Source organism: Neofelis nebulosa, chromosome 4 (genome assembly GCF_028018385.1).
Source record: "Neofelis nebulosa isolate mNeoNeb1 chromosome 4, mNeoNeb1.pri, whole genome shotgun sequence".
NCBI classification, from domain to species: domain Eukaryota; kingdom Metazoa; phylum Chordata; class Mammalia; order Carnivora; family Felidae; genus Neofelis; species Neofelis nebulosa.
Genome location: NC_080785.1, coordinates 48,906,163 through 48,933,525, shown reverse-complemented (window position 1 = coordinate 48,933,525; position 27,363 = coordinate 48,906,163). Strand labels below are relative to the sequence as shown.

The 27,363-nt window shown below is 43.1% G+C and overlaps 1 protein-coding gene across 4 annotated transcripts in view; it reads right to left on the bottom strand.

Annotated features, from left to right (window-relative positions):
* CPVL (carboxypeptidase vitellogenic like) overlaps positions 1–27,363 on the bottom strand; it is a 131,204-nt gene that overhangs the window by 58,333 nt on the left and 45,508 nt on the right. For 3 of the 4 annotated variants that reach the window (XM_058724732.1, XM_058724733.1, XM_058724731.1), the window contains exons 7-11: positions 24,573–24,639; positions 9,928–10,050; positions 9,277–9,408; positions 4,161–4,259; positions 2,254–2,427 (exon numbers count right to left, since the gene is read on the bottom strand). In XM_058724732.1, the coding sequence (XP_058580715.1) occupies positions 2,254–2,427; positions 4,161–4,259; positions 9,277–9,408; positions 9,928–10,050; positions 24,573–24,639 (595 nt within the window). The remainder of the gene's footprint in view (positions 1–2,253; positions 2,428–4,160; positions 4,260–9,276; positions 9,409–9,927; positions 10,051–24,572; positions 24,640–27,363) is intronic. The other variant, XM_058724735.1, reaches the window with a different exon arrangement.

The window sequence follows — 27,363 nt, the reverse complement described above, 5'->3', positions numbered from 1 at the left end:
GGGAAACAAGGACAGAGAAGTCTACATATCAAAATATTGGGGGGCGCCTGGGTGGCGCAGTCGGTTAAGCGTCCGACTTCAGCCAGGTCACGATCTCGCGGTCCGTGAGTTCGAGCCCCGCGTCAGGCTCTGGGCTGATGGCTCGGAGCCTGGAGCCTGTTTCCGATTCTGTGTCTCCCTCTCTCTCTCTGCCCCTCCCCCGTTCATGCTCTGTCTCTCTCTGTCCCAAAAATAAATAAAAAACGTTGAAAAAAAATTAAAAAAAACAAACAAAATATTGGGTCGTTTTTAGTCAATGTAGTCTTTATCAGTTAAGATAAATGGATACTCCATGGATACTCCACGGCAATTAGCCAGTATCAGGAGAGTTTATATTCTCAGGGGAGATGCACGGTCCACCCTATCTTCACGTGGCTGAGAAAAGAACCCTATTCTAGTTAAATGTATACAGTGAGAAAATGTATCTCCCAAGGGCACAAAAAAATGTACAAACTTCCTTATTTGCTCTCCCCTCAAAAAAACCCACTTTGCATTCTTTGATGTTATATCATAATCTATTGTTTATGCCTTGAAAACACAAGCATTCAGCTCTTTATGGCTTAATAAATTTGTAGATAAAATCTAATGATTTATGGAAAAGTTCATAAGATATATTTTTGATGTATCACTAATTTATGGAACTTATTTTTCATTCATTCGTTCATTCATTCTTTAGATCTGCTCCAGTGCTGGAAATGACAGCCTGTAATGGCAGTACAGTGTTCTAAGTGTGCCCATAGTTGTAGAGACAACATGGTCTGAGAGCTGGCAGAAGAGGATGGCCAGCTAAGTGCTTTAAACAGGTGTGCAGAGAAGTCTCCAACTGGCAAGCATGAAGGACCCCCCAAAAGAACCAAACACAAGGATGTTGAAATTCTGACCTCATCCAGCCAGACCCTTTCTTTCCTAGAAAGCATTTCATAAAGTTCTGCAAATTTGTAATGGATTTGTAGACTGAATGGCATCGGCCTTAGATTATTTTCAGTAAAGGCTGCATGTATGTCTAGGGACTCAAATCATCAAAAAAAAAAAAAATGGGGCCTTCTAGGTCTGGCATATTTCAAAACACAATCTAGTAAAGGTACGTGTGGTGATGGACTCCCTTACACGGTAATGACAGCTGTAGCCTGAATAATCCTGAGGGAACATATTCCTAATAGAGACATCGTAGACCTGTGTATTCCTCATGCAGAAAATGGTAGTAAAGGGTTTGGGTCAAATTAAAGCAAGATATTTGGAGAATTTTTTGACCAGTGGAACTAAAGTATCCTGAGGTGAGGTTGCCTTTTTTCTAATTTATACAATTTGTGCTGGAGACCAGCTGCCCTGTTTTTGGTTCATCTCAAACATTACTCTTGCCTCTGCCAGGAAATAGAGAGGAAGTGGATCACCTCGGGTGGTGATCTCGATCATGAGCACACTTACCCTGCAGAGCTGGCCCATATACCACGCCTGGGACAGATGATAAGAGCCCAAGAAGATCAGAGAAGGAAGTGAGAATAAAGGAGCAGCAAAGAAATTCACAGGATGACTCTTCCCTCCATCACTTGCTCTTGGTGCCCATCCCTCACGGTGAGAATTCTAGGATCCGTGACCCCTTTGCCTGAATTTTCAGGGCTTCACGCTTTCACTTTCCTTTGGTACATCCAGCACCAAATCAGGCAGAACATCTCAGACAACGAAGTACTTAAATCTACACTCCTCAAGACAGAGACTTTCTCATTCATTGTTTCAACCTGACAGCCTAGCACACTATTGGACTTAACGTAGATACTGAAAAAATGGTGGCTAAGCAATGGGAATGAATACAATTATTAGGTAAAATGCATCTTTTGGAATAACCAGTTGGCTGCATTTATTCCTGACTTCGTGGGGATTAATATTATAAAGCAGGCAATAAGGCAAAATCGGCTTCCACAGGCCAATCAACATCTTGGCTCTGCTGTACTTCTTTTCTCAAGAAATGATGAGAGGTGGCAGGTGCCAAAGAGAATTCCATTTTAAGGAACTATCAGGGGACAGTGATTTAATTAGAAGGAAAAAAAAACTTAATTCAACGAAATCAAACAGTAGGGGAGCTGTTATTTACATTTGTAAAATATCTTAAAGATAAAAACATGGCGGACGTCAAATTACAAACAAAAGAAAGTCACCTCTGCTCTAGATAATCTAAAAAGTTCTTGAAATCAACAGTAAAAGAAGTAACCCTCTTACCTTATAATTATCCATGATTTCAGCTAACCATAGCTTAACGGACTTTACTGTATCTTCTCGCATGTACTTTTCAACTTGGGATCCATCACTAAAAGTCCGGTTTCCCACGTGGATGGCTTGTCTCACTTGTGGGAGGGACAAAAATTTCCCATAGTAATTTTGGTCCTCGGGTTCCTGGCGGAAGGAGACATCAGAAAAATATCAGAGAACATGACTTGGTGACAGGAACAACGCACTGGGAAAGCTTCAAATTTCTCAGAACATAAACCATCATGAACAAGATGAGACATGGCTGTTAACTCTGGTCTCCACCCTGACATTTTTAACTTGGGGGTTGTGAGGTAATTTAAATGTTACTGACAATAAAACTGGATGATCTGATACCTTCAGAGCCTAATAGCCAATTTGCAAATGCTCGATTTTCCTTTCTCAGTAAGGAAACTTCTGCAGTCTATGACTCCAATCAACAGCCCCGCTTGAGGCCAAGACCGGAAAAATGGAAGAGGTGAGATTATCAAAAGCAATTTGCTTCTTGTCGGAGGCTCTTCAGGAGGAGGGTCAAATAGACCACAGGAGCCGGGGCGGTGGCATGGCGGACTAAAAGCTGGGCTTCCTTTTTGCATGTTCTTCTGTTTATTAAAACCATACATAGAAAATAATCAGCTAACCATAATTGAAGGGGGGAAATATACCAAGTGTAAAAAAAGATGATACCTTATGAAGGACATCAGACAAAAGAAAAGTTGTCCATGATCCTTATTTAAAAAAAAAATATTGCATAAAAGTCTGTGGTATTGAAAAGTCTGTGATATTCATCATACTAAAAGAAGAAGGAGTAAGTGCTATTTTAAAAAATGACAAAAATCATAAAAAAACTTAGAGTTTGAGATCAATAATTTTGTGCATCATCAATTCTTGCTGATTTGTTGAATACATTACTTTGTAAGGGAAAAAGAAATGTAATTACAAATTCTGTTTCTCTCTTGCCTACCATATGTTTTCCTCTTGGTAGACTCTAGATCCAAAACCACAGGGTTAGCAAATTCTATTGGAATTAGCTTTGTATTTTATTTATGAAATAGTTAATAAATAAGGCAATTTTAAAAACAAGATACATTGTCATATACACTAGACAAAGATTGTACAAATCCAAATCCCCACTTTGGCTCCCTTGGTTATATTTGATTAATTCTTCACAAAAGACATCAACTTTGGCCTGCTTTTATGAAAGAAAACTACTTGAATACTTTAAGAAATATTCCAGAGAGCTTGAAGTGAGGGCCATACTAAGCGCACAAACCTTCTTAAGTTAAAAGTAAGACAAAGCAAATATTTTCATAAAGCCTTTGGCAGTTTTGATTATCCAAGCTGCCTTAAGTACAGAACAAATAATGTGGACACTTTCAAGAAATTCACTAAAGTCTTGGCGTTCTGGAACCTAATACCCAGAACTGCAATCCTGGCCTATCCTTGACAAAAGAACTTTTGTATCACAAGTTCTACTGGGGGGGAACTGTGTTAATCAGAGATTGTTCTGCGTTATCTGGAATATCATACATTCTTGATGGTCAGATTATAACATATACAACATCAGTGGGGGAAAAAATCCTACAGATTAGTAGACCAAATAATGCACTACAGTTAGGACATATTTATCTAGTATAAAGTCAGCTATAGTATTTCTCTCTCTCTCTCTCTCTTTTTTTTAATATATGAAATTTATTGTCAGATTGGTTTCCATACAACACCCAGTGCTCATCCCAAAAGATGCCCTCTTCAATACCCATCACCTACCCCCCTCCCACTCCCCATCCCAGCTATAGTATTTCTCAAGTTGAAGGACGTTTGGTGTTACCAAAAGGTTTAAGCAAACACTAGTATAGTTTGTAAACTGTTGCACTCATTACCTTGCATTGTAACAGGTTATAGTAACTAGGACATCCTGTGACATTCTGGAAGTAAGAAGGATTGTTTGTTAAGTCACCATCTAGTAGTTTATCCAGTACCTAGGTCGGGAGAGAGGGAAGAAAGAAACAAGGAAAACATCAGGGTAGGTAAAAACGTACAGACATTTGTCATTGCGTTGACACTCCTCCATTGTTTTGTTCAACAACCTTTTATTGCACATCTTCTCTGTGCTAGACACTGTCTCAGGCATTGGGGACACGGCACTGTGAACACGACAGAGCAAAAGTCCTCCCTAATGTAGCTTATATTCTAGAGGAGGACAATAAGCAAGCATTCATAGGAAAAACATGCAGTAAGGTAAGCGTGAGAAGCCCTAAGGAGAAAAGTAAAGAGAAGAAGAGTAGGGAATGTCATGGGGGTGTGTGGGCCTATGTGTGTGTGTGTGTGTGTGTGTGTGTGTGTGTGAGCACGGATGCTGCAGGGAGGAGGAAACAGAGGTCTCACTGAGAAAGTGGCATTTGAGTAAACACCTGTTGGAAGGAAGGAAGTAGACCATGGAGACATCTAGGGAAATAACATTCCAGGCAGGGGAAACAGTGAGCCCAAAGCCCCGACTGTGGGAGTGAGCTTGTCGGGAAGGACAGCCGTAACACGGATGGCTGACCACTCACCCACAGTTTGAGGAGAGAGGGCAGAGGGTATGGACAAATGCGCAGGTGCTTGGAGTTGGTGGAAGTTCCCTTTGGACTCCTGACCTTAAAAAGTGGTCATCAGCGGAGGTGAGAGCGGTGGTTGCGTGCTCTTCTCCAGTCACGTGCAGCTGCACAGAGGCAGGCGTGGGGTGCTAGAGTGGCACTTGTAGCCAGGATGGCGGTCCAGCCAAAGGACGTGGACTGACCTTGAATTTCAGTCGGGTAATTAGAGAAGCTAAGATTTAGAGGGGTTAAGGATCCTGAAACTGTAGTAGGATCAATGGACCGGAAGACAGTGGGGTTGCAGGACGGTTATTTGAGTTTGTATATTCAGAAAAGTGAGCTGGCACAATGGGAATCTGAGATCGTGGAGTGATTTTCAGATTTGTTTTTGGGAGGGGGACTGAACAGCTAAGGTAAAGAGGAGAACAAGATCACTAAAAGAGAGGAAGCTAAAGAACTAAGGGGCCAGGTATTAAAAGGGTCATTCATGCAGATAGTGTGATCACTAGAAACAATGGCAAGCATGATACCCTTGAGAGAGAAGGACAGTGAGGCAGGAGCTATAATACTCAGAGGATGAGAAGGAGAAAGCCAGAGGGTTGTAGGTAACTACAACAAGAAGCGGTGGGTGGTGGGGCGCCTGGGTGGCTCACTCAGTTGAGTGTCCGACTTCAGCTCAGGTCATGATCTCGTGGTCTGTGAGTCTGAGCCCCGCGTCGGGCTCTGCGCTGACAGCTCAGAGCCTGGAGCCTGCTGCGGATTCTGTGTCTCCCCCGCCCCTCTCTGCTCCTCCCCCCGCCTCTCAAAAATAAACATTAAAAAAAAAAAAGTGGTGGGTGGTATCATGTGAGGATATGAGAGTCAACACTCAGAGCTTCCAGAAGGATACGATCTGGAAGTAGCACTGAGGAGCAAGGACACCCCCTCTAACCTCCTAACCAAGTGCCTTTAGAGTAGGTAAGAAAGAACCCAGCCCCTGCGTGGGGGGTGGGGGTGGGGGGAGAGCGGCAGCAGCAGGGCTGAAGCAGGCTGTGGGGTAGGGCAAGAAGATGAAAGGGATTGTCATAAAAGAGACTGAGAACACTGGGACGTTTTGGGATGAGGAAACTGAGTCTGTAAGGAGCTCTTGTAAAAGGATGAGTTCGGCACATTTTCAAAATCGACGATCAGGTGTGATTTTAGGTTTTCTTACAAGGTAAGAATATAGGTTACCAGTATCCTAGTTCTACAGGGGAGGAAACAGGCACACAGACGTTAAGCCACTTGCCAAGGACGCCTTACTAATAACGTCAGACTTGAGATTCAAGCCCAGGCCACGCCTCTTCAGCCCATGTGTCCTACCACACACACCCTAGCTCCCCAAGGGTCACACTGAGGTCTCTCCTAGTCTTCAATGCTTTCTGACCATGCTCTTGGGTTTAATACAAAATTTTATTATTGCATTAGGTTAGGTTTCTTTATCAAAGTTAATTAATCCAAGTTACTAGGGCCACAGGCCTAGGGACCATGTATGAAAAGGATCATCGCTGTAGAAAGGAGAGGAGGCAGTAAGTATGCTCCAGCAATGCCACGGTCGCTCAGGACCACTGGCTCTGGCCGTGCAGATTGTGCACGTCATGGGGATGCCTGGTGGAGGGGTGAGAAGGGCTGGAGAACCAGCCAAAGTTCTGCTTGCCAAGCTGGATAACGAGGTTTGGGCTGCATTTGGAGAAACAGCCATTGTGTGAGCCATCTCATGGCTCATGTATGAGATAGCTCATACAATGGTGGTGTCCACTTGCCAAGTCCTGAATCCATAGGACTATGTCAGCCCAGAGGGAGACGCCCTTTTCTAAATTGTCCATGCAGAGGGAACACTGTAGGCCAGCGGTAGTCCTGAATGGATGCAGCATTTGGGGTATTTATCTTTAGAAATTATCAACACCAACGGAAGATGAATTCAATCCTTAAGCATGGATCTGATTTCAGAGTAAAAAATCATTTGTTATCAAACAAATAAAGAAGGTGGGTGGTCCAGACCTGTGAAATCCAGTTTCTGGTTGAAACTTGCTTCACAAAAAGAACTCTGTGATCCAGAACATTGTCATGATAAGGGAGACAATACAGGACCAGAGACGGGCCACTGTGCACCTTGCAGAATGTCTAAATGTCCCAGGATTTTTATTTTTATCTTTTTATTTAAAAACAATTTTTTAATGTTTACTCATCGTTGAGAGAGAAAGAGCATGAGCAGGGGAGGGGCAGTGAGAGAGGGAGACACACAGAATCTGAAGCAGGCTCTAGGCTCCACACTGTCAGCACAGAGTCCGGCATGGGGCTCAAACTCACAGACCACGAGATCATGAGACCTGAGCCGAAGTCAGTGCTTAACCGATTGAGCCACCCAGGTGCCCCTGTCCCAGGATTTTTATAGACTGCCTGAAAGTTAACCACAGGAGAAATACTGGGGTGGGAATGGTGTCGGGGCAGGGGTGGATTCTAGCTCTAGGCCTTCCAGAATCTATTAAGTGGCTTCTGGCAATTGAAGGCAGGCCCTCTGGGCCTTAGCCTCCTCCCCAAGGAAGTATGGACGTGTGTGTGTGTGTGTGTGTGTGTGTGTGTGTGTGTAAGGGCAGAGGATGATCTATAAAGTTCCCTCCAGCTCTGAGTTACCGCTCTTTGATTAACTAACTCATTTTAAGGGACCAGAGCATCAAACAGGCTCTATTATTTAGGCCTGTGATTTTGACATTTGTATTCTCTCGGGTCTCAGGATTTCTTGGGAGACTTCTATCGCATATACTGAAACACATTTGACGAGTACTTGCTTACTTTCCCAAGTACCATTTTATCTATTTCCCTTGAAAAAAACAAAGGTTTTTATGTTAATTCATCACTCCAAATATTGGACCGATGGTCACAGAGACATTGCATACCTTCAAAGATTTCAGGTTTTGTTGTTGTTTTTGTTTTCGTTTTGTTTTGTAGTGTATTTTGGTGTCTTTCTGCATTTTTTTTCCTGATGAATCTAGTTTGGCAGAAACTCTAACCTTATAGGGCGTTTCCTCATTACCTCTGAATGCAAAGAATAACCTGAACTTGTCAACTGTTTCACTAAACCTGTGGGTGCTCAGGCTACCGCATCATGCATCATGGACATCTTTTCTGCTTTCCTTATCCCTCGGGGCCAATCAGATGTTTTTCCTCTTAACATCGATAATTCTTGGATGCTTCCTCACAAACACATCAAATATCTCACTTGCTTATTGGTCTCACATGATGTAAAATTTGATATTAATTTTAAATTCTAACGGTTCAATCCTTTCACCCTTTCCGCTTACTACAACAGACAGCCTAACACTAGACTGAAAATAGTCATCGCAGGTTGAAAGGCAACCCTCCCTGTCCCCATAAGATCCCTCTTCCTTGGCATTGACAATTGCACGGGATTCTGAATCCACACTCTGTAGCCACACCAGGCGCCCTTATTTATAAAATGGAGCATTTTATATTTGTTACCCCCTTCTAAGTTTGTATGTCTCTCGTTTTGATCTGAACCAGCTGACTTTCAGTGCCTAGAAGACTGCTAATACCAGGCCTCAGCATTAATGATACAGGATGTGCTCCCAATAACAAAAAGACCGAAGTCCTCAAAATGAATCCTTGCCTCGTTTACTCGTGTAGAAAACATGATGGCTCTATGGCAAAAGCAGCAAAACAAAACAAAACAAAACAAAACAAAACAAAACAAAAACCCTTCAGGAAGACTGTGGATACACGGTCTTTGTGTGCACTGGCAAAACCAAATCAAACCCAAACAAAACCCCGAATGTCTATCTAGTATACAGTCTCAGATTTGAAATAACTCTCCCCCCAACAAAAAGGGTGAGGAATATACCCATATTATTTGATCCTCAAATTCAGCTTTGGGGAAGTAATGTGACAATATTTACAAACACCAGAGGCCCTCTGTAAAAGGTGCTGGTTTCTATACTTCATAACCTTTGTTCCTGACGCACAGGAACGTGTGACATTTGTTACACACTGGGGCCACTTCTCCAGCTGAAACACTGTGTGTGGATAGAGCATAGGTTGAAGCACATGCACCCACTTTCTGGGTAGCCTTTCTTCTGATTTCCTTGTGATAGGGTACGCCTTTAGGGCTACACAGCATTTAAAGAAATCAAAACAGTTAATGAAAGACACAGTTAGATAAACACTCCAAGGTGATCGAAGGTTTAAAATACAGCCCAAGTAAATTCAAAGAGGCCGGGACAGTTCTTTTCTCCATTTCCAGCCCACACATCTGCCTCCTGAGCTCAGACAGCATCCCAGACAGACCTTCCCTAACAACAACAAAATGCCTGAGTGCCACGGGGATTCTAGGACCCTCCTCAGATGGTTCTCATTGCTCCAGGGCAACGCAGGCCCCAGAACTCACTTCAAAGGCTTGAAACCACCTCTCCTCCCTGATGTATTTCACGCAGTCATCACACTGCTTCTGGAAGTACTTTCTCTGCTTCTCATCCAATAAGCCAATTTGGTACAGGAATGTTGCATAGCCCCCTATGATCTGAGGAGAGAAGAGAAACACAAATGCCACATGGAGAGAAAGAGAGAAGTTAGGGACCCACTTGCTTGATGAAATAACCCTTTGTAATTCATCGAGCGGGTGCTGATATTAGCCAAGCAAGACAATTACACACACACACACACACACACACACACTCACACACACAGATCTCACAGAACACACAAACACGTACACAACACGTACAGACATACCACACACAATGCCCCCACATACCACGAGCATACACACACAACCCACATGTGCACAAAATTCACACAAACGTATCACCCACACGTGTGTGCCCCACATTCGCACTCACACCCAATCTAGGCTGACATAGAGAGTTGACAGCTTAAAACATTTTGTAAAAATTGGAAGATTTCAATCATTAGAAAATCAACTGGGTAACACTATTTCCTTCTACCAAGTTAGGTCTCTAAGGTAAGAGGAGCCTCCATTTGACTAAAGGGGATTTAATCTTTTCAGGGACAGAACAGAAAAGAAAAAGGAGACACCTACTGATTCGGGATCAGAATACGCATCCCCAATAGCAACTCCTTTCAGGTTGATTTTTGTTGTCATCACGGGGTTCAATGTATGGATATAGTGTGCAAGGGCTGGCACGTACTTCCCTGCGTAAGACTGAGAAGGGCGGGTGTTAAAATGAACCATCACAAATTGGTGCTATAAAAATTATGTGTTTATGGGGCGCCTGGGTGGTTCAGTCCGTTAAGCGTCCGACTTCAGCTCAGGTCACGATCTCGTGGTCCGTGAGTTCGAGCCCCGCGTCGGGCTCTGGGCTAATGGCTCAGAGCCTGGAGCCTGCTTCCGATTCTGTGTCTCCCTCTCTCTCTGCCCCTCCCCAGCTCACACCCTGTCTGTCTGTCTCTCAAAAATAAACAAACATTAAAAAAAGGTATAAAATTATGTGTTTAAGCTAATTAAAGACAGCAGTATTTCCACATGAGACATACCATATATTTTCTTTACCTTACGCTGTAAATTCCACAATAGCACAGAGCTCTGTCACTTCTTTTGGCATCCCAAATGGCACCCGTGACATGCAAGTCATGGGTGAGGTGCACAAAAAATGACAAGTGGATGTGTAATAGGCGAACAGTCTAATTTCCTTCCAAAATAACATGGGCCAGCAAATACAATTCCGCCACCCACAGAACCTTTCTTACCAGAAAGCTCCATTGAAAACTTCATTTACAAAGAAAAAGAAACACCCAAGGCCAAAATTAAGATTTCAAAATACTTACAATGATGCAGCTTGAAAGCAACATGTATTAAAGCAAGAGAAAAAGGAAAGTAGTATTTATTGGCTACTGAAATTGTCACTTGACAACTATCTCTGTTTCCAACCTTTCCAAGTACAAAGTTCTTTTCCAATTTTAAAATATTTTGTGGATGCAAACATTATAATTCTGCTTTTAGATTATGCTGACAAAAGCTACTATTCAGGGAGATTTAAAAAATTGTTTTGTATTTTTTACATTAAAAAGCTTCCTTTTGGGGCACCTGGGTGGCGCAGTCGGTTAAGTGTCCGACTTCAGCCAGGTCACGATCTCGCGGTCCGTGAGTTCGAGCCCCGCATCAGGCTCTGGGCTGATGGCTCGGAGCCTGGAGCCTGTTTCCGATTCTGTGTCTCCCTCTCTCTCCGCCCCTCCCCCGTTCATGCTCTGTCTCTCTCTGTCCCAAAAATAAATTAAAAAAAAACGTTGAAAAAAAAAAGCTTCCTTTTGGACCATCTCCACCTTCATGTCTAATATCAAACTTCATATGTTCAAAATGAAGCTCTAATTCCCAAGCCTTCCAACAGCCTCTCTATTATTAACTCTGTTCTAACTGCTTAGACCAAAAATCTTGGTGCCATTCTTTCCCCGCCCTGCCCCGCCCTCCCCCCCCCCCCCCCGCGGCCACACACACACTCTCTCTCTCCCCACAAAAGTTCATCAGCGAGCCTTGTCAATTGCACCTATTCTGTCAAAATAGGTCCAGGATCCGGTGTTTTCACATACCCATATTTCATCACCTTGCTCCAGGTTTGCTCCTCTTTTGCCTGGATTATTGCAGTGGCCTAGCCACCACCCCCTGCCCCCGCTGTTGTCCTTCCCCTCATCCAGTCTATTTTCAAGATGGTGGTCTACTAAAACATAAATCTGAACCCTCTGATGACTTCTCATCTCCTTCAGAGTAAAAGCAAAAGTGCTTTTTTGGAGGCATAAGGATTGGCATGATCTAGTCACTTCATTAACACTATCCCCTGCTACCTTTTTGCTCATTCCTCTCCAGCCCGTCTTGGACCATAATCATGACTGTGATCCATACTGGCCCCTTCCACCAGGGCCTTTGCATTAGTTGTTCCCGCCACCTGGAATACTCCTCCCTCAGTGTCCTTATGGTTAACTCCCCTACTTCCTTCAGTGAAGCCTTCTAGGGATGCTTTTCCTCTAAAATTTGGACACCCCCTTTTTTTGACATTTTGTATTTCTTTTCTCTATGTTTTCATTGAATCCTATTCACTTTCCTATACACTTCAACTAATTCATCTTGTGCGTCGTTATTCTCCCACCCACACCAGAACCAAAGATCCACGAACACAGGGCTCCGCGTCTGTTTTGTGGGTTAGTATGTCCCCTGTGCCTGATGGCTGTTTATCTGTTAGTGCTCAGTAAACAGTCATCGAATGAATGGTCTTGAATTAACTTACTTGCATTTGAAAAACGCGAATGCATATGTGTTCAAAATAGACTAAAGGCATCATGTGGGTACTTATGAGTCTGCAGACCCTTTGTAATATTTCCAAGGCTCTGCAGGGGTCTGCAGTTCAAAGGCTGGGAGCCCCCGAGAGCTCTATTAATTCTACACCGTAGTCGCATGCTGGAGATGCCGTGACTCCCATTTCAATACGAGGGCATTGAGGCTCAGAGATGTTAAGTGGAAGAATCAGAATCAAACCTGCCCTGACCTCCTCCCAAACTGACACTCCTTCCAAGGTATGATACAATTACGTAATCTGCGTAATTTATACAGGATCTCCTCACTGATGCAGACCTCTGTGGAGTAGTAATTATTTAGGCAAAGTATTGACTCAAAACAACGTATCCATTCATAACCATGAGCACATTTTAGAGTCCTGGTGGGAATAAGAAGATGTGTCTACATGCCTGAAATGCGGTTTGCTGCCCCCAAAGTGCTATATTCTCTTGCGAGGAACAATAAGTGAACATTTATCGAATATAATTTCTGTAAGGTGAACAAAAGAGGCCAAATTTCCTTGAGTAATCGTTTCAGTGGTAAACCTGTATTGTACAATCTTCATTCAGTAATGGTTTATCAGGCAACTCTTCTGTCAAAGGCATCACAGTAGATATGTGAGAAGGCACAAAAATGAATACAACACAAAACTCGTAAAGCTAATGCTTTCTTTTTGAAAAAATATTACAGAAAACTTGACTCAAATGTGATAGGGCAAGGGCGCCTGGGTGGCTCAGTTGGTTAAGCGACTGACTTCGACTCGGGTCGTGCCCTCCCGGTTTGTGAGTTCGAGCCCTGCGTTGGGCTCTGTGCTGACAGCTCAGAGCCTGGAGCCTGCTTCGGATTCTGTGTCTCCTCCTCTCTGCCCCTCCCATGCTCATGCTCTGTCTCTCTCTGTCTCTGTCTGTCTCTCAATAATAAATAAATGTTAAAAAAAACTTTTTTTAATGTGATAGGGCAAAGTCTACCATTTCATGGATTATTATTCTCACAAGGTGTACCTTGCCCAGCACATAGTAGGACCATGAAGACACATTTGAGAAATGAATGACTAATCTGTCATTACTGCTAAACATTTTTTCTCTATTGGAGGTCATCCCTTAAGTTGTCTTGTTATAAGACCTAGCGATAGAACATCTCTTTTGCTCTTTCTGAGATGGAAGGGCATGTACTTTAAACTGCTCTATTGAAGGTGATGACAAATTTAGGAGAAAACAGCCACATTTTTATGGCACCTTTCCTCCCCCTCCACCGCCCCCCCCCCCCCCGTGACCATCATGTGTATCTGGGATATATCCAGGCAGGAAATTAAGAAGGAACATCCACTCAATTTCTGAGCATCTACTATGATCTACTATGAATAGGCTACCTCCCCCACTTTAATTTGAGCCACCTGACAGTTAACATTATCTTCCTATGTTTTAAAACGATGAAAGCAAGGGTCTATGCATTTCAATCATGTGCCTGGCTGGGATTTCATCTAGGCTTGGCTGCCTCCACATCTCCCATCTCTCATATCAAATCACATTTCAGTCAAGGGTCCTGGAATAGACTGTGAGTCTATGGTCTCCCAAGCTGGGGCTCAGCCCTGGGTTCATCCCCTACAAGCTTGCTAAGTTGGCCATTCAAAGAAAACACGGGTAGTTCTACAACCATGTCCAAAACAGATTCCTCACTGTTCAGTCCACATCTGCTCTCCTAACGATGATGTTTATCTCATTTTTGCTTTCTAATGACTATCACACACTTCCGTGCCCTGTGTCAGTGTGACAAATCCTTCACTGCTGTTTTCATTAATCATTCCATTGGTTGAGTGGCTCAGGTTGTCACACAGTAGACAATTATGGGATTATTTTATGGAAAACAGACACTGAAACATTATAATGAAATTTCAATTATTTTCACTCTCCTTGTGGAGACATTTATTTATTTTTTTTTTTTTTTGCAAGATCGGGTTAGTTTATTCTTCCCAAATCATTTATTTCTCAATTTAACGATCTCTGACCACCACAGCACTTTCAAAGACAACCAGACAATAAATCAAATGTTTTATTTACCCAGCTTTCTCTTTTCTGGATGTATTTTAAATAGAATAGAGACGTATATTTTGGGGAGAGACTTTAGGTTTGTTCACCTATTAGAAATGAACTCTATGGCCCTTAGGACTTCCAGTCGCAATCCTGTAATTTTATGAACTCTTGTTTCTTTTGTTCTGAGTCCTGCCTATAACAACGATGGGAACAACAACCAGCACAACTATCAGCCCTGTGGTTTCTCCGATCTCTTGCTGGTGTTCATCAATGTGGGCAGCAGCTGGCCGGCGAAGCTCCTAAAGCCTGTGAATTAGCACTAACCTTCTACCAGCAGATCAGACCCTGGCCTCATAAAAGCTCAAAACAGCATCAAAGCGATTATAAAAGAAGAAAAGAGGAAAAGCGTGGCCACTAACTATCTGAACATATATTGTTTCAGAATTCAGCAGTGACCCTCGAATGAGGACCTCAGCCAGACAAAGGTATTTTTCTAACACAATCACTCAAATTAGGTTAGCCATCGACACGTCAGGATTTTAGTCCGCCCTTATTATTCCTTCCTAATATTTAAAAAAGCTTCAAGCTGCAGTTTCCAGCACCGTTGTTGTGTGGCTCACGTTTTCCCATGGTGACCATGTTTTGAGCTCGGCTCTGACAAGGAGGACCAGAGATATTAAGGTGTGTTTGTATATGCTTGTATTCCTGGGGCTTAAAAAAGCAATAAGCCTCCAGTTTTCCTCTTACATCGGAAGGATCTCGGAATTCAGCTCTCAGTCTTGTATTTCCCCCCACGAGAGGAAAAGGTCTCAACATCACAGCTGAACAGTGGTTTTCAATCTCAGTCTGCAATCTTTCTGAGTTCTTAAAGGATGTTTGGAACAGCCTAATGGAAATCACGTTGGGAGCATATTGTACTTGTAAAAATAGTCTAGAGAGAATGTAATGCTTGGTTAATTATCCAGATGTGTAAAAGCACAATGAACTAGGGACTTAAAGAAACTTGTAATTGCGTATTCCGTCGCAGCCCTCCCTTCTTACATGTTCCCGCAACATTCACAGCGGGCTTCCTGTACCCCTGCCACCCGGTTACTTTTAAAGGAGGAAAAAAGATTTCATATCTAAAATCAGCTCCCCTAGAAGAAAAAAAATCGTGTCAGAGAATAATACTATAATGGAAACAACGTCCTCTTGCAGAAATTTCACATATGTTAGCAGTTACTATTGTTTGAGCTGCTCTGCGTTTCTCGTCTGCATTTCTTACTAAAGTTTAGGTAAAAAAAAAAAAATAGGTGCAGCTATACTCATTCTCTGCCTTGCTTCTAGGTATACGTTTTATGGTAAAACATGTGGAACCTTCACCCAGGATAATGAGCAATGGCCTTGGAAACGAGACACACCGAAGCCTGGACACAAAGTGTCACTGTCCACGGGTCCTAGTTCCTAAGCCCTGCCTGGAAGTGGAAAAGGCGGAGTTGTCAGCCTCAGGACTGGTATGTTGAGCACCCCCTGCTCTGCTCTGTCCCCGCTCCCCCAGCCACTCCACCTGGAATGAACATCTCTTTGAAGAACTCACCTATGGGCTGGTCATAACTCCTTCGTGTCCCCAGAAGGACACAGGGCGGGCTACCCTTCTGGAAGGAGTCATAGCAGTGCTGTATCCTCTAGCATATCACCAACCACAGACTGTTGGTGGAACCACCCCCACTTATGGAGGCGATCAAAGAGAATAAGGGGATATGCCTTAAAGAGAGCTTTATACACACATTGAAAAACCTCAAAAACGGGGGAAGAGCCCAAGTGTAATGGCGTAACAAATGATACAACAGCCCAGAAGACAGGACTGAGTGAGAGGGACCTTGATTTCATCTGGCCTCGGGGTAGACTCTTATTTCACTGGGGACCATTATTTTCTCTGAGAGAAGACATGTGTCCTTAAAACGGCCAGTTGAGAAAATTAATGAATGGGGAAAGCTGGAACTTCGGTATTGTGGTAATCTGTACAACTTCTTAGACATTTCTAGACCATGTGTCATCTAATTTCCAGACCACACTGCTGCAATTAAAAAAAAAAAAAAAGAGGGGCGCCTGGGTGGCTCGGTCGGTTAAGCATCTGACTTCGGCTCAGGTCATGATCTCACAGTCCGTGAGTTCGAGCCCCGCGTCGGGCTCTGTGCTGACCGCTCAGAGCCTGGAGCCTGTTTCAGATTCTGTGTCTCCCTCTCTCTCTGCCCCTCCCCTGTTCATGCTCTGTCTCTCTCTGTCTCAAAAATAAATAAACGTTAAAAAAAAATTTTAAAAAGAAAAGGGCAAAAAGAATAAAAGAAGGCTCCCAACAAGACTATAACTTTATCTAAACATCTATTGTTCTGCAAAATGAGCTTAAAAGAAATGTAGAATCTCTAGGAATAGACACATAAGAAAAACATCTTGATCTGTATCTCTTGGTCACATACTTATGCAAAGGTACACGCTATGCTGCCTTCCAAATGATATATTCTTATTTTGTATTCAAAGGATGCTTCTCTAAAAAAAAAAAAAAAAAAAAAAAATCCAGCACAGCCAGTATGGAAAACAGTATGGAGGTGCCTCAAAGAATAAAAAACAGAACTACCATATGATTCAGCAATTCTAGTTCTGGAAAATATATCCAAAGAAAACCAAAACACTAATTTGAAAAGATAGCTGTGCCCTCCCATGTTCACTGCAGCATTATCTACAACAGCCAAGACATGGAAACAACCGAAGTGTCCATCGATGGGTGAATGGAGAAAGCGGTTGTGTTACATACATACAATGGAATATTATCCAGCCATGAAAACTGAGGAAGCCAACCATTTATGACAACATGGATGGAACTTGAAAGCATTATGCTAAGTGAAATAAGTCAGACAAGGAAGACAGTGTATGATCTCACTTACATGTAGAATCTAAAACACACACACACACACACACACACACACACACACACACACAACAAAGAAAAAGAGATTAGACTTGTGGTCACCAGAAGCAGAGGATTTGGGGGAGGGGGAGTTGGGGGAAGGAGGCCAAAAGGTACAAACTTCCAGTTCTAAGTCACAAATTAATTTTTAATTCTAAAAGAAATATTGGCAGGTCACATGACCATAACTGAAAATAGACATTTGTCATGAGCTCAAGAGTTAAAGAGGCTTGGATGTCATCTAATAAAATTCAGCAAGTTCCAAGCTTTAATAAATAATTGCATTCCACGGACTTCAAGCCTTTATATCACTTGAAACTTTCATTTACTCCATAAAACTTTATGATCAAAGCTAAGTCTTTACGATTAAAACTCAGCCTTTGCCAGAAAGACAGAAACGTGCAAAAGGACAGGGAACTTCTTTTATGTTTGTATAAGGTTGATAACCCTTAGACATTCTGCACGAAATAGGGAAGGGATGTTGACTCCCCTCTACGCACAGTGCACCTGCTTTCTGGAAGAGGCAGGTCTTAGCGATGGAGGTTTTGAGGCTCCAGACAGCATCTACACAAGCAGGGTTCCAATCTTTAGCCAGTTTCTTGTCTACAGTCTTTGGGCTCCGGAATCCAGCTGCTTAGTCCCAATCCTCGCTGAGTGACCTTGGTAAGACCTACCTCGCCTCTCCAAGCCTCAGTCATCTCAACTGTTTGATGGGGACGATAAGAATAGTGCCAGCTTCAGAGGGTTGCTATGACATACATAAAACAGTGCTTAGCCCCATGCCTGCCCTACAATCCACTCTCAGTCTTCTCAAATAAGAGCTACAAATAAAACTAGTGAACTGTAGACTCTTGAAGGCCTCCTTCTGGCGGCCAGATTCAAGCCTGGGCTAAAAGGATACTGGTGTGGGCCTGCAGAATAGTTCTCTCCCACTCCTCGCTTGTATATCAGTGCTGGAAAATCCCCGATTACAACTATGCCTTCTATTCAGATACAAGCATGTTGAGAGTAAGTTTAATTTATCAGATCCTTTCTAATGGACAGTGCGCTGATGGCAAGTCAGAAAGGGGGAGAGGAACAAAATAGTCATGATGGAGAAACAGGACCTGAGCACAATATAGCCAAGGAAAGAAAGGGAGGCTGGGGGTGGGAGGTAGGGTACCGGATGGACCTGGAAAATAAAGGAGTAGAAAGGAGGGTTCTCAGGGCCTGGGACACAGAGCAGGGAGACAGGGGCGATGGAAGGGAGATGAAAAGAAACTGGTGAGAAATATCATCAATATTTTTATTTTGTCCAGCAACAACCTTGCACAAGGCTGCTCTGTAACATTCAACAAACACTTTGCTTAGTAGTGTAGGAAACACATTACACAAACATGGCTCCCACCTACTGGGAGCCTGCAACCCGAACCCGGTAGACCATGATGATTCCAGTAAATGTTGTCAGACTCCATGATCCCAGCAGGACTTCACTCATGCAGATGAAGATAAAGTATCCTATTAAGCTCACTAATTTTTAAATAGCTTCAAAGCTTTGCCTTTATTTGGCCCTCACATTAACTATGGTTGCAAAATTGCCTCTGAGGCAACTTGGCCCCTTCCTCCCGATCAGGGAGAGATGCTCAGTTGTAACCACATATTCTGCCATTTTGGACACGCTCCCCATTCGTTGCCACAACCACCCACAGGCACGGAATCTTTCCGGGGAGAGGACGCAAAGCCACACGCTCAGAGAACAATGGGCAGTCCCCCTTCCTCCCGCCGCCACCTTCCTGCCTTCCAGTGAGGGCTGTTTTGCTTTAACTTCTAGCTGGGCCCACGTACACTTGAGAGGATTCTCAAGTGAGTCTGTACCTCAAGAACAAGAGCAATCTCACTAATAGTTACTGGCTCAGAAAGGATAACCCTTATAAAGAAAGTTAATTATGTGAATTAAATGCAGCTTGTTTCTCTTTTTGAAGTACATTTTTTTCATGCCTTGAGGAGGGTGATTTACAGACACATTTGTCTCTCTTTAGAGAAAATTAATTCCAGTTGGTGTTCTGTGCCGAAATGGAGAGAAGGAGGGAAGGAGACAAGGCGGTTCTTCCTTCTGGATCGTACCGCCTGCAGATCCCACAGTATGCCTGGTTGTGGGCTCGCCATGGTCCACACGGCAGTGGCAGGGGGCCTGGGTCGGTCCCTGCACGTTTCGCTACTATCCCAAACTTTCGAATATCATCTTCTAAGCCCCACCGTCGTTGTTTAGACAAAGCAAACTATTTCTTTTGAAGATGATTTCAAAATAACAGGAGAGACAATGCCACTTCCCAGAAAGACGTGAGCAGAACTTTTAAAATATCTCAGGCCCTGTCTACATACATTAGGTCATATGCTTTGGAGCCATAATGTATTAATCCAGCTTTTCACCATGAACAGTAATAACAGTCATCGTGTGTTCGGTACTCACCACAGCCATCACGTCATTAAATATTTGAGGAGGATTATCTAATTAGATGCTCAAAACAATCCTATGCAGTAGGTATTGTTATTACTTCCAGACTCTCTTGCACCAAATTCAGGGTGCTGAACAGCTGCTCCAGACCTTTTGAGATCAGGCTATACCCCTCACTCATAGTGGAGTGGAATGGATATGGAGTGGAGTGGAACGCAAATGGAAAGGATATTTAGGTCCAGTACATTTGAGCTGAAAAGGAGAAAACCATTTCTTTTCTTTTTTTTTTTTTTAAGTTTATCTATTTTAAGAGAGAGAGAAAGAGAGAGTAGGGGAGGGGAAGAGAGAGAAAGGGAAAGAGAGAATCCCAAGCAGGCTCTGTGCTGTCAGGGTGGAGCCCGACACGGGGCTCGAACCCACGAGCCATAAGATCATGACCAGACTCAAAAACCAAGAGTCAGACGCTTAACCAACTGAGCCACCCAGGAGCCCCAGAGAAGCATTTCTGAGTTTACTCATTTATTTTTCAATCACGATCCTGCTACTTTAGTGGCATTGTTTGTTCAGCCTCCTGAACAGTGTGAGGAAATTAAAAGTTCTGAACAGATAGGATTTCCCTTTCTTGAAAAATCTATCACAGGGGCGCCTGGGTGGCGCAGTCGGTTAAGCGTCCGACTTCAGCCAGGTCACGATCTCGCGGTCCGTGAGTTCGAGCCCCACGTCAGGCTCTGGGCTGATGGCTCGGAGCCTGGAGCCTGTTTCCGATTCTGTGTCTCCCTCTCTCTCTGCCCCTCCCCCGTTCATGCTCTGTCTCTCTCTGTCCCAAAAATAAATTAAAAACTTTGAAAAAAAAAATTAAAAAAAAAAAAAAAAAAAGAAAAATCTATCACAACGGTTTTTTTTGGGGGGGGATGGAGAGAAGGAGGGTGGGTATTACATTAAAATTGCAATTGTATACAGATGCTATAAGAGTACATCTAGGTAACTACGGTTGAACATCTAGTAAAGCAAAATATCCCTGAAAGTGATCTAATTGAAAAGCCAAGCCCTCCGACTGTAAGATGAAAAGCAGAGGCCAGGAGAGGTTAAAGAACTCGCTTGGAATCACCCAGAGAGGCAAAGCCAGCAATGAATCTCAGGTCCCCTGATTATTAACCCAGAACTACTTTTCCATTCTGCCTCCTAACCTTAAAACAGAAGACCAGATGGAACAAACTAGACTGGAAAAACACAGCATTCTAATAAAACAAACCACCAAGGTGTTATTATTTAGTGCTCTTCCTTCTAGAAAGAGATGTGGCCCTGGATTTAACATATCCCGTGTAGCCCCTATGAAAATGTTGCTGTCTGGTGACTGCATCTCATCCCAGCTCCTGCCTGCCCTCGTTCACATCTTCCTTCATCACTCGAAAGGCACAGGTTTCCTTAAAAGTATTCATCCTGGCAGCCAAGAGTGTAAAAAAGAAAACTGTCCTTTCCTACACACATTCAGTTACATGCATGAAACCACCGGGCAGATGTGAAATGGACAAATTTCTCATCCAGAATCGGGCAGCTTTGCTGAAAGTCCAACTTCATGGTTAATAGCATCACCACATTATTTGCAAGGCAGGAATTACACACTAAGCAGATCGCTCTTCTGGTGGAGGTGGAGACTGGGAATTTTTCAGGGTGGCTTCCAAAATGACAGAGGCATCACTTCCTGCCCCTTTGCCCCACTTGCCTCTGAAATGGGTTAAAAGTCAAGGACCAGCAGGGAATTACTGGTAGAGATCCTAAATAATCCTGACCAGATAGCTGGCTTTAAAAAGATGTTAGTGGAGTAAGCCAAACAGTTAGAGTATCCTTTCCAAATAGAGAAGAACACAAGCAGAAGATGAGGAAGTTCCTGGTTCCACTAACTTGCCATTTCCTTGGAAAAACTGAGACTGTTTTCACCTTGTCTCCCTTACGGTGGACCTCTGTGGTTTGAGCTTATCCAGCATCCTTCCAGCCCTTCCTCTAGTATCGTCACTGGGGTCTTCCCTGGTGCACCACCCATCTCCCACTCTCAGGCCTTGTGATTTAGAGGCGGAGGGCCTCACTGTGATCCCACCCTTCCCAGGGCACTGGGTGGGCCTCAGGCACCATTATGGCCAACGTGTATGTCCATCCCCTTGACCCCAGTTAGTAGTTCTAGAACAGGCATGGGATCCAAATGGGTCACATGAGATTCAGGAATATAGTGGAATTATTGGGGAAGAAAAGTTGAGCTGATAGGTTATGCTTAGAACATGAGGATGGGGTAGAGGTTCAAGGCTACCAGTGAAAAAAACATAGCTTAGAATGAAACTAGCGCAGTACAAAGTCAAGTGAATAGATCAAGAGAGAAATTCCCGATGACAACGTTTTGAGCACCCAGACACAGCCATGATCCCGTTTTACTTAAGCCATTTTGAATAGGGTTTCTGTCACTTATAAGCAAAAGATCCTTGACTAACCCACCCCTACGCATCTTTCAAAATCCGGTTTAATTGTCACCTCTTCTGTCCGGCCTTTCCTGAGGATCCCATACTGAGAGAAGTAAGCTATTGGCACTCTCCTTGTGCTATCTTTCCAGCCACTTCTCTAATCGTCCTTTTCATTCAGTATTTTACCTACTGCCAGGCTTTCAGACTAAGGGTAGGCTCAATGTCTTATTAATGGCTGAATTTCCAATACGTGTCCAATGCCTCAGCCACCGTAGTCACTCGACATACGAGTGCTGAATTGAATCGAATTTGATTCTAACTACTCTTTCAGCGAACACACTGCACCCCTCAACGATTTCCCATCACCCTTGGGATAAAGTCCAAAACCTTCCATGGGCCTACGTGATCCGTCTGCCTCTCCCTTCTCAGCTCCTTCTACAGTGGCCCCGTGCTATTCCTTGAACACACCAAGCCTGTCCCCACCTCAGAGTCTTGGCATTTGCTATCCCTCCTTCCTGGAAAGCTCTTCTCTAAGACAACCGCAGCCATCACTCTACTAGTCTCATCTACTAGTCTGCATCTACTGGTCTCGGCACTCTGCCCAGTTGTGTCCTTACCGGAGAGCCTCTCTAGTATCCAGGATAGCACCTGCACCACTCTGCAACCCTCACCTGCTTCATCTTTCTTCATGACACTCCTCACCGCCTGACGCATAGCGCATATGTATTTCTTCACTTATCACTGTCTTCGCCTCTACAATGTATGCAGGCAGGAAATTGTTCTGTTTTGTTCACAGTGGTGTTCTTAGCACCTTGGGATTCCTGGGCTCCCAAAGTATTGGCTGCTATACGTGTTTAAAATAACCTTAAATTTAACTGGATGGAAAAAAAAAAAAAGCAAACCCTAAAACTGAAGCCAACCTAGGCAAGTGAACTTAACTGTATGTTAAATTGTAGCATATAGTGGCTCAGTCGGTTGAGCACCCAACTTCGGCTCAGGTCATGATCTCATGGTTCGTGGGTTCGAGATCTGCGTCAGGCTCAATGCTGACGGCTCAGAGCCTGGAGCCTGCTTCGGATTCTGTGTCTCCCTCTCTCTCTGCCCCTTCCCCGCTTGTGCTCTGTCTCTCTCTGTCTCTCAAAAATGAATAAATGTAAAAAAAAATTTTTTTAATTGTAACATAGAGGGGCCTGGGTAGCTTAGTCGGTTGAGTGTCCGACTTCGGCTCAGGCTATGATATCCCTTCTAGTGAATTCGAGCCCTGCATCAGGCTCTGTGCTGACACCTTGGAGCTTGGAACATGCTTCACATCCTGTCTCCGTCTCTCTGCCCCTCCCCTGCTTGCACTCTGTCTCTCTCAAATATAAAATAAAACATAAAAAAAATTTAAAAACTTGTAACATAATCGGCCTAGGGAAAAAATAGAGTTAATTATTAGAACTTTGAAATATGGTACTTTTAAACCTGTAGTGAAATATAGTCTAAGGATAAAAGTAATTGTAGCAAAAAATATTGAATGTAACTTGGAGGTTTCTTTGTTGGTAGCGGTACTGATGTCATCTTCTAAGATCATTTTGCACATATTGTTAGGATCCAGCAAAGGAATAAATACACTGATGCTGCTGGGAAACACGGTCCACAACGTGGGAGAAGGGGTATACAAACACAGAATGGGGAAAGGAAAAAAGAACCTCGTGACGTTGAATTAGAATTAAGGGTCAGTATGAAGTCATTCAGTTCCCTGGTTCTGCTTACAAAGAAAGCCTGAAAGAAATGGCATCCCAGGAGCAATGGGCACACTTAGTGCTCAGATGTTGAGAAAAGAAGAAAAGGGAAAGATCTTCTCTGTAGAAGACTACTAGATGACATCTATAGGAAGATAGACCCCCCCCAAAAAAAATCACCATTTACAACCCCCCAGTGGAATGACGGATTCAGGCAGGAATCATCAATGAAGGCGAAAACCACGGGGTGACAGATCTGGAGAGAACAGATTTCCACATGGTCTTATGCTACTTACTAATTTCAAGAGAAAAAGGTGCCTTTCCAACGGTGAGATCTGGGAGAGACCACCTGGGCCAAGTGACCAAGTGTAGCATCACCAATAATGAGACAAACTGATATTACGAGCCTCCTGACGTGATAAGATAGGAGGCACACACATCACCCGTGTCATGTTCTTGCCGAAATGTTTTCACTGAACCTACGCGTTGAGGAAAGAATCAGCCAAATTCAGAAATGGGACATGCCACAGGGCACCTGGCCTACACTCTTCAAAATCATCATCATGAGACAACCACAACAATATGTCAGGGGACTGAGACCATCGTGATATACAAAACTTTACTGAGCCCTATATTTATTTTTTTAAAAAAAAAAAGGTTCTAGAGAACATTTGGGGGATAATTAGATAATTCTGAATACGGGCTGAATTAATGTTAATATATATTTGTGTACGTGTATGTACATACTGAATGCATGAGTCACCGTACTTCAGTCCCGAGGATATTGGAAGCACACAAGAACACAGGACTTCAACTTACCTCCCCCGTGGCATAAAAGTCATTGTTTTTATATTCAGGGAACAACAGGAAAAAGTGAGTTAGTGCACTGCAAAAAGAAGAACAACAACAATAAAAAAAAATCACATGGAATCAAAAAAGCTTAATGCTATGCTACCAAAACTAACCTTTTGACGGTAAGTTTCACATTTGAAGGAAGAGGCCATTAGGCTGTGAGATCCTGTAGGCATTATTTTCAAAATGTCACGTATGTAACATTCCACACTGTGGATGGTTAGAAAATAATTGTGGGCTTACTTTAGGATACTAAGAGGTTGAGACAAGGGGACATCAACACTCTGGGCAGGTTTCCAAATCTCTGGGTTACCAACCTAGATCTTCTAGCTGTTGAGGGTACCCTTGAGCAAAGTGATACAGGCTTTCACCTATTATTACAGCAATTTCTTAAAAAAAATTTTAATGTTTATTTATTTTTGAGACAGGGAGAGAGAGAGAGAGAGAGAGAGAGAGAGAGAGAGAGACCGAGCATGAGCAGGGGAGGGGCTGAGAGAAAGGGAGACACAGAATCCGAAGCGGACTCCCGGCTCTGAGCTGTCAGCAGGGTTTGAACTCACAAGCTGTGAGATCGTGACCTGAGCTGAAGTTGGTCATTTAACCGACTGAGCCACCCAGGTCCCCCTACAGCAATTCTTAGAGGTAGTTCTGCAAGCCTTATGACCCCATTAACCTGGGTTTCTGGTGAAGTAATGAGAATGTTACTTGCTTACCAACATCTTCCTGTGAGGAACCCTGAACATTTCTATTGGGGGGGGGGTCCCACAATTTCAGTATTTTAATAACCAAAGAACAAAAAGGCTGTAAAATGACCATAATTTAAAAGAAAACCACCAAATGGCCAGATATAGAACTAACAGTACAGTGGCATCTAGGCTCCAAAAAAATCACACTTACTAAAGAATGCCAATAGCCACTTCAATGAGTTCTACTGAAATAGATTTAAACAGACTCCAGAAATTGTTTCATAATAAGCAAGAAAAGGGTAGATTATTGAATGATTCTCTACTTGACCAAATCTTTCAAAAAGGAAACAAAACTTGTGGAATTCAGAAGCTCTATCAGTGTTTTGACCCAGATTGCATTGTCTGAGAAGTCAGGCAGAGCTTTGTTCCAGCTTCCTGCTGAGGGACTAAAAGCCACGAACCATCCAGTGAAGATGAAAGGCAAGGAAGGAGGCCCTGCAAAACCAGGAGGAGGAGAAAGTTCAAGGGTTACAGAGAGGCAAAACTGGGTCATTATGATCACTGCTCACTGCCGGGTCTGGCTGCACTTAATTTGCAAAGGCTCCATAGAAATCCATCATGAAAGACCACTGTAGAGTTTTGGTGTATTTCTGTATTTATTATTTACAGTAAGTAAAGCCTTTGTAGCAACTAAATCTGGGAAGCTGCACTATATAGCTTCCATGTTTGTTCTGGCAATGAGATGGCTTTAGCGTAGAGATAAAAATAGGAGTTTATTTTCTACCCTTCCCTCGCCAACCTTCAGGCTAAAAACTATTTCTCTTCTCTCTTCCTGCTAGTTGGAATGGCAATAGACAGTTTAACATAGTAAATCTCAATTAAGCCTCGTGCTTTGGCTTAAAGTTTATTTCCTTGGAGAATCTGTTAAAGTTGTTAGGGTTGCCAGATTTAGCAAATAAAAATACAAGACGTCCAATTAAACTTGAATTTCAGATAAACAACAAATAATGTGTTAGCATAACTATGACCCAAATATTACAAACTTAGATTTATAAAAATTATTCATTATTTATCTGAAATTAAAATTTAACTAGGCATTCTGTATTTCATCTGGCAATCTTAATTCAAGGAGCTAACCTTCCAGGTTACTTCTAGCTTGAAAATGCCAGGATTCTCTAGCTGAAGTTTCCAAGTTCTCCACTTGAGGAAGTTACAGTTTTAATACCACAAGAGGATCAGAACAAAAATTTGGCTAATCCAAGCCTTTGGTAGGTCTTTTTTTTTTTTTTTTTAAAGCTTATTTATTTTTGAGAGACAGACAGATCATGAGCAGGAGAGGGGCGGAGAGAGAAGACACAAAATCTGAAGCAGGCTCCAGGCTCTGAGCTGTCAGCACAGAGCCCAACTCAGGGCTCGAACCCACGAACCGTGGGATCACGACCTGGGCTGAAGTCAGACGCTTAACCGACTGAACCACCCAGGCGCCCTGGTAGATCTTTCTTAAATGGGAGTGAAGGAAGAAAAAAGTCAATTTAGTAAGTTAGATTTACATATGCCATTTGCTTGTTTAACTGTGTCTTAGTCAACTATATGTAATTCTTATTCCACGGTGAGGGTTTGCTCAAAAATACAATCTAGAATCACGCCTACATAAAATTTCAAATTTAGAAGCAGAATTGCTAAAATATATAATACATGCTAGACACACATTTGCACGCATGCGTGTGTGTGTGTGCATAGTCACACGAGCTCGCTGTCCACGCACAGTCACAAGAGCTCGCTGTCGCAGGAAGCCTGCCTCTGCCAGACGATGCCATTTGGCAACATTGCTAGCATTGTGCCAGGGTCTTTCGCTAACAGCTAGAATTTTAGTCAAAGGCCATCTGGTGGTAGAAAGTTACACTGAAGGACAAGAAGAAGAAATCTACCTTGCAGGGGAAAATGACTAGGAAGAAATTATTCCTCAGATACATTTTGTAAAAAGGGAAGCTGGTAGGTTTGGGGCACAGCAGGTAGATGGAAATGATAATGCACTAGAGAATTTGGAGAGGTCTAATGGAGTCAGAGGCATA